General features: G+C 42.1%; 1 protein-coding gene across 2 annotated transcripts in view; it reads left to right on the top strand.

Annotated features, from left to right (window-relative positions):
* The first annotated feature begins 3,260 nt into the window (after positions 1-3,260).
* Positions 3,261-8,011, top strand: part of LOC139423704 (serine/threonine-protein kinase/endoribonuclease IRE1-like) — a 41,171-nt gene continuing 36,420 nt past the window's right edge. For both annotated transcript variants that reach the window (XM_071175315.1, XM_071175314.1), the window contains exons 1-2: positions 3,261-3,677; positions 6,839-6,953. In XM_071175315.1, coding sequence (XP_071031416.1) covers positions 3,507-3,677; positions 6,839-6,953 — 286 coding nt within the window. In that variant the 5' untranslated portion in view covers positions 3,261-3,506. The remainder of the gene's footprint in view (positions 3,678-6,838; positions 6,954-8,011) is intronic.

The raw sequence follows: 8,011 nt of genomic DNA, 5'->3' as shown, positions 1-8,011 counted from the left end.
TACATACTATATATACATATACATACTATATATACATACTGTAGATACATATACATACTATATATACACAGGGTCACTGGAACTTTTTTTTACAATGTGCAGGGCAGCCCAAAACAGAGCCGTTGCTATGGATACCCACAGACGCAGAAGAGCGTGTGTGCAGCATCGCAGGCAGAAATGATGACGTGTGGGTGAGGCAGTCAGGGCATCGTCCCTCCTTCTCAGGACGGCGCCCCCGCGCTCTAAATAACTGGCTAGTTTGCCTGTCTTTACAAAACATAAAGAGTCGATGTCCGAGCTCCCCTGCTTGAATACATTTAGCATAATAAATCCCCATGAAAAAAAATACATTTTTAATTGGATGCGCCTCAATCTAGTGTAGTACAGGATGTATTGGTAAGGTGGCAGAGCCAGTGTAGTAGAGGATGTATTGGTAAGGTGGCAGAGCCAGTGTAGTACAGGATGTATTGGTAAGGTGGCAGAGCCAGTGTAGTACAGGATGTATTGGTAAGGTGGCAGAGCCAGTGCAGTACAGGATGTATTGGTAAGGTGGCAGAGCCAGTGCAGTACAGGATGTATTGGTAAGGTGGCAGAGCCGGTGTAGTAGAGGATGTATTGGTAAGGTGGCAGAGCCAGTGTAGTACAGGATGTATTGGTAAGGTGGCAGAGCCAGTGTAGTACAGGATGTATTGGTAAGGTGGCAGAGCCGGTGTAGTAGAGGATGTATTGGTAAGGTGGCAGAGCCAGTGTAGTACAGGATGTATTGGTAAGGTGGCAGAGCCAGTGTAGTACAGGATGTATTGGTAAGGTGGCAGAGCCAGTGTAGTACAGGATGTATTGGTAAGGTGGCAGAGCCAGTGTAGTACAGGATGTATTGGTAAGGTGGCAGAGCCAGTGTAGTACAGGATGTATTGGTAAGGTGGCAGAGCCAGTGTAGTACAGGATGTATTGGTAAGGTGGCAGAGCCAGTGCAGTACAGGATGTATTGGTAAGGTGGCAGAGCCAGTGTAGTACAGGATGTATTGGTAAGGTGGCAGAGCCGGTGTAGTAGAGGATGTATTGGTAAGGTGGCAGAGCCAGTGTAGTACAGGATGTATTGGTAAGGTGGCAGAGCCAGTGTAGTACAGGATGTATTGGTAAGGTGGCAGAGCCAGTGTAGTACAGGATGTATTGGTAAGGTGGCAGAGCCAGTGCAGTACAGGATGTATCGGTAAGGTGGCAGAGCCAGTGTAGTACAGGATGTATCGGTAAGGTGGCAGAGCCAGTGTAGTACAGGATGTATCGGTAAGGTGGCAGAGCCAGTGTAGTACAGGATGTATTGGTAAGGTGGCAGAGCCAGTGCGGTGTTTGTCAGACCATGAGACAACCCGAAAGATCTTATCACAAAATTGTCTTTGGCGTCCGAACGGTTTTAGTCTACAAACTACTATGACCCCTCTATGGAAAGACTGAATTGTTTGGTCTACAAACTACTATGACCCCTCTATGGAAAGACTGAATGGTTTGGTCTACAAACTACTATGACCCCTCTATGGAAAGACTGAACGGTTTGGTCTACAAACTACTATGACCCCTCTATGGAAAGACGAGACTGAACGGTTTGGATCTACAAACTACTATGACCCCTCTATGGAAAGATGAGATCCTCCGTTTTGCTCTGAGACCTCCACAAGCGTCTTGGGACTTGTTGGTACAGCCAATCGGCTGACTTTTGTCTGTAGAGTCTGAACAGTTTGGCCTACCCACACTAAGACTCTCACAAACACGTACATGTCTGTAGAGTCTGAACAGTTTGGCCTACCCACACGAAGACTCTCACAAACACGTACATGTCGGTTGTTTTGCTGTAGGACTCCCACAGGCCTCACAAGACTTTCCTGTGATGGCTCCAATGGCGGCGAGCTTCACACCACTCCAGCCGACGGTTGGCATGGTGATCCTAGGCTTGTATGCGGCTGCTCGGCCATGGAAACCCATATCATGAAGCTTCCGACAAACAGTTCTTGTGCCAAAGGAAGTTTGGAAGTGGTGTGCAGCTCGCTGCCATTGGAGTCTGGAGCAGTGGAAACGCGTTCTCTGGAGTGATGAATCACGCTTCACCATCTGGCAGTCTGACGGACGAAACTTGGTTTGGAGGATGCCAGGAGAACGCTACTTGCCCCAATGCATTGTGCCAACTGTAAAGTTTGGTGGAGGAGGAATAATGGTGAGTGAGTGTTGCAACCGAGGACAGACGATTTTAACGCTTCGGCACTTGGTTGTTCTGTGACCATGTGTGGCCTACCACTTCGCTACTGAACCGTTGTTGCTCCTAGACGTTTCCACTTCACAATAACAGCACTTACAGTTGACCGGGGGCAGCTCTAGCAGGGCAGAAATTTGACGAACTGACTTGTTGGAAAGGTGGTATCCTATGAAAGTCACTGGGCTCTTCAGTATGGGCCATTCTACTGCCAATGTTTGTCTATGGAGACTGTGGGATAGCCTGGACGTGGGTATTATTGTATATGTAGGGCTGGTGGGATTCATTTTGAAATGTTTTTTAAAAATCTATAATTATGTTCACCTTAGTACTATAAACTGAGAAAAGTCAGGGAAAATTACAAGAAGAAGAAACAGAGCGACACAGGCTCAGAGAGAGAGAGAGAGAGGAAGAGAGAGAGAGGAAGAGAGAGAGAGGAAGAGACAGGAGAGAGAGCGAGAGGAAGAGAGAGAGAGGAAGAGAGCGAGAGGAAGAGAGAGAGAGAGAGGAAGAGACAGAGAGAGAGGAAGAGACCGAGAGAGAGAGAGGAAGAGAGAGAGAGGAAGAGAGAGAGGAAGAGACAGGAGAGAGAGCGAGAGGAAGAGAGAGAGAGAGAGGAAGAGAGACAGAGAGAGCTTAATAAAGGCATAGATGTCTCTTCTCTGTTCTGCCACCATCTCTATTCTCTTTCACCTGAACGAGCCGCGTGTCGCAGTGATCACAAAGCCGCGAGCCACATTGCCGTTTCCACGTGTTCTAATGTGGCGTCGAGCTCATTCTAAACCCCGCCCCCCGTTACAGTCCAACTCTCCTTTTACCATTGGACGGAACGGCCGTCAATCAAACAAGAGGGCGGGGCCAAACCCCACATGATTTGACAGCAGGTCGAATTGCGCCGTTTAGGCTGAGTTATATACTTTATGATGGGTATTTTGGTGAGGAAAAACCGCCACATACACAAAAACACTATCTTCTCTGTTATTTAACTATTTTGAGCTGTTTTTTTGGGACCATTCCGTCGGTCCTGACCGCCTACCGACGAGAACCAAGGACACCCTCTCTAACTGACGTCACAGGATCCGTTCCAACACGGAAACCGTAATGGTGGGGGCTCGTCGTTAGTCGGTACTGTTGTGATGGTCTTCCGATCTCTCATCTCCTTCTATCCACAACCTGTTACACACGTTAAATAAAACACGTCAATCTGAAAGAAGACTTAGAAAAAAATGTTCAACAAACGAAGCCCTGTCGCTGTGTGACCAAAATGGACGATCGCTGGAGAAAGTTGACAGATAATTCGACCTCTGTTCTTGTCAGTTTAACACGTTTCTTTCCGTTGATCGAGATTCCCGTTTGTAGATCTACAACCATGGGGAAGTTAGCACGCTGTCTCCTGCTGCTGTTGCTGCTGTCTTGGAAAGGAAGCGACTTACAGGTGAGTGTTTGTTGTTGTTTACTTGTTTATGGGGGAGGGGAGGGGGAAAACCCTGCTGCGGGTGTGTGGCTCGCTGGGTACGGTGCCACTGTCCGGTTGGTCTATTTCGGGAACACGTACACACACACAGAGAGAGAGAGAGAGAGAGAGGGGACTCTAATACACTTCAAGAATAGTATGCTGGAAATGAACAAACCCCCCTCGCCTGTCTGTCTGTCTTTCTTGTCTGTCTTGTCTGTCCTATCTGTCCTGTCCTGTGTAGGTTACTTTTTAAAATGTAATCCGTTATAGTTACCTGTCTAACATTGTAGGCAATAACGTAACTAAGGGGGTATAAGAGGGTATATCGCGCTCCGGCGTTTTACCATTTGGATGCCTCTATATGTTGTAGTTTAATGGTAAAGGTATTGGACATTGAAACGCGTGTGGACATTCCTTGTTAAATGACCACATATCTCTTTAAGGCGCCATACAGAGTCCGGTTCTATGATGCCACCCCTTGTTGAGTAAATACAGGAGTGTCGCGGTTAAACACACACAACATGTGGTAAGCGGTCTCTTTGCTGAGAAGGAGACGGGGGGGTTATCTTGCTATTCAGGTTGTCCTGGTGTAACGGACATTTCCATTCCAGGTGAAAAACAAGGAGAGCAGTGGTTGATAACAGTCAATCAAAGATCAATCCAGTTTAATACGATCATTTACGGCGACATCGCCAGAACAGAAGCAGGCCCGTTTATATTCTATTCAGACAGCACCTAATGTTCATCTCCAGAACAGAAGCAGGCCTGTTTATATTCTATTCAGACAGCACCTAATGTTCATCTCCAGAACAGAAGCAGGCCTGTTTATATTCTATTCAGACAGCATCTAATGTTCATCTCCAGAACAGAAGCAGGCCCGTTTATATTCTATTCAGACAGCACCTAATGTTGATCGCCAGAACAGAAGCAGGCCCGTTTATATTCTATTCAGACAGCATCTAATGTTCATCGCCAGAACAGAAGCAGGCCCGTTTATATTCTAATCAGACAGCATCTAATGTTCATCTCCAGAACAGAAGCAGGCCCGTTTATATTCTAATCAGACAGCATCTAATGTTCATCTCCAGAACAGAAGCAGGCCCGTTTATATTCTAATCAGACAGCACCTAATGTTCATCTCCAGAACAGGAAACCTCTCATATATATATATATATATATATATCCCATATATAGACACACCCCATGTGTTTTAATTAAATCAACTATATGTACTGAACTGGTCTGATGCTTTAAGCACGCTGTTTGATTAAATAATTACCGTTCTCCAACCCTGCTGGCCTTCGCAGATTCTGCCGTCACTCTCCTGAAGGTAAAAAGGCTACAACGAGGAGTCGGCAACCTTTCTCATGTGGCCCATTTATCTCACCGTATCTACCGATCTGCGTGCCGGTTATGGTTTTCATATCCACATTTTCATAGTGGATCGTTTAATTTAGTTTATAATAACGTCCTCGTATTTTAATATCATTGTCATGTGGTTAATGAAAATTCAATCCAAATCTAAAAATGAAAATGAAACAAACCTAAAAAGTAACTTTTATATAATTATTATAATTATTTATTCTAATGATGTAAAAAACTAATAAAAACATTGCAGCCTGCAGTTTGAACATCCTGATTTAAAATAAATAAATAAAATAAAAATCCCATTGGTTACACATGGCCTGTCTGCAACCAACTTGAAACATTGTATCAACTATTAACTTTTTTTTCTGGCCTGAAGCTCCTGCTAACAAACACGCTGCATTGAAAAAAAAATTCTGGGAACCTCAGTTTCCTGCACCAGTGAGCTGTAGGCTATTTGTTCAAGGGGATAATCAGTAATGACAGACTATTTGTTCAAGGGGATAATCAGTAATCAGGAAGGCCTATTTTATGACGTTTCCACTGGATCAGACATTGTTCCCTTTCACGCTGAATGGTAGTCGAAAGGGAGAGAGAGCTGGAAAGATTTTCCAGGTACACTGAGGAACTATCTCAATGCATGTAAAAACAAGACTTCATGCAATAGTATCCACAAAACACCAGTCTCAACGTCAACGGTGAAGAGGCTAGACACTCTAATGTACTTGTCCTCTTGCTCAGTTGTGCACCGGGGCCTCCCACTCTTTCTATTCTGGTTAGCGCCAGTTTGTGCTGAGAGGACCAGGCCAGCTATCTATCTAATCCATCTATCTAATCCATCCATCCATCCATCCATCCAACACTGTTCAGACATGAGGACCAGACCAGCTACCTACCTATCTATAATACTGTATGTGTCTATTATAACAATAGTCTCTCTCTCTCTCTCTCTCTCTCTCTACTCCCCAGGTGAAGTCAGTCTCTAATCTCTCTCTCTACTCCCCAGGTGAAGTCAGTCTCTCTCTCTCTACTCCCCAGGTGAAGTCAGTCTCTACTCTCTCTACTCCCCAGGTGAAGTCAGTCTCTCTCTCTCTCTACTCCCCAAGTGAAGTCAGTCTCTCTCTCTCTACTCCCCAAGTGAAGTCAGTCTCTGCTCTCTCTCTCTCTCTCTCTCTCTCTCTCTCTACTCCCCGGTGAAGTCAGTCTCTCCTCTCTCTCTATCCCCCAGGTGAAGTCAGTCTCTCCTCTCTCTCTCTCTCTACTCCCCAGGTGAAGTCAGTCTCTACTCTCTCTCTACCCCCCAGGTGAAGTCAGTCTCTACTCTCTCTCTACTCCCCAGGTGAAGTCAGTCTCTCCTCTCTCTCTCTACCCCCCAGGTGAAGTCAGTCTCTCCTCTCTCTCTCTACTCCCCAGGTGAAGTCAGTCTCTACTCTCTCTCTACTCCCCAGGGGAAGTCAGTCTCTCTCTCTCTCTCTACTCCCCAGGTGAAGTCAGTCTCTACTCTCTCTCTCTCTCTCTCTCTCTCTCTCTACTCCCCAGGTGAAGTCAGTCTCTCCTCTCTCTCTCTCTCTCTACTCCCCAGGTGAAGTCAGTCTCTACTCTCTCTCTCTCTCTCTCTCTCGCTCTCTCTCTCACTCTCTCTCTCTCTCTCTCTCTCTCTCTCTCTCTCTCTCTCTCTCTCTCTCTCTCTCTCTCTCTCTCTCTCTTCTCTACTCTCTACTCTCTCTCTACTCCCCAGGTGAAGTCAGTCTCTCCTCTCTCTCTCTACCCCCCAGGTGAAGTCAGTGAGTGTAACTCTACCAGAGTCTCTATTGTTTGTGTCTACTCTGGATGGGAGTCTACATGCTGTCTCCAAGCAGTCTGGAGACATCAAATGGACCCTCAAAGAAGGTCAGCACCCGCTCTCACGTCCACATACAGTGTAGTGTAATAATATATACCTACAGTATAGTATAATAATATATAGTATAGTATAATATGTAGTGTAATAATAATACTACAGTATAGTATAATAATATATAGTATAGTATAATATGTAGTGTAATAATATATAGTATAATATATACCTACAGTATAGTATAATAATATATAGTATAATATAATAATATATACCTACAGTATAGTATAATAATATATAGTATAATAATATATGTAGTGTAATAATATATAGTATAATATATACCTACAGTATAGTATAATAATATATAGTATAATATACTAATTTATACCTACAGTATAATATAATAATATATACAGTATAATAATATATACCTACAGTATAGTATAATAATATATAGTATAATATACTAATTTATACCTACAGTATAGTATAATAACATATAGTATAATAATATATACCTATAGTATAATAATATATAGTATAATAATATATAGTATACTATAATAATATATACAGTATAATAATATCTAGTATAGTATAATAATATATACCTACAGTATAGTATAATAATATATAGTATAATAATATATAGTATAGTATAATATGTAGTGTAATAATATATACCTACAGTATAGTATAATAATATATAGTATAATAATATATAATATAGTATAATATGTAGTGTAATAATATATACCTACAGTATAGTATAATAATATATAGTATAATAATATATAGTATAGTATAATAGGTAGTGTAATAATATATAGTATAATATACAAATTTATACCTACAGTATAGTATAATAATATATAGTATAATAATATATACCTACAGTATAGTATAATAATATATAGTATAATAATATATACCTACAGTATAGTATAATAATATATAGTATAACAATATATAGTATAATATGTATAGTATAGTATAATAATACATACTATTATACTATACTGTATATTATTATACTATGTATATTATAATAATATATAGTATAATAATATGTATAGTATAATAATATATACCTACATTATAGTATTAT

The sequence above is a fragment of the Oncorhynchus clarkii genome, chromosome 13, assembly GCF_045791955.1.
Source record: "Oncorhynchus clarkii lewisi isolate Uvic-CL-2024 chromosome 13, UVic_Ocla_1.0, whole genome shotgun sequence".
Classification (NCBI taxonomy): Eukaryota; Metazoa; Chordata; class Actinopteri; order Salmoniformes; family Salmonidae; genus Oncorhynchus; species Oncorhynchus clarkii.
This window is presented reverse-complemented; position numbering and strand designations above follow the sequence as displayed.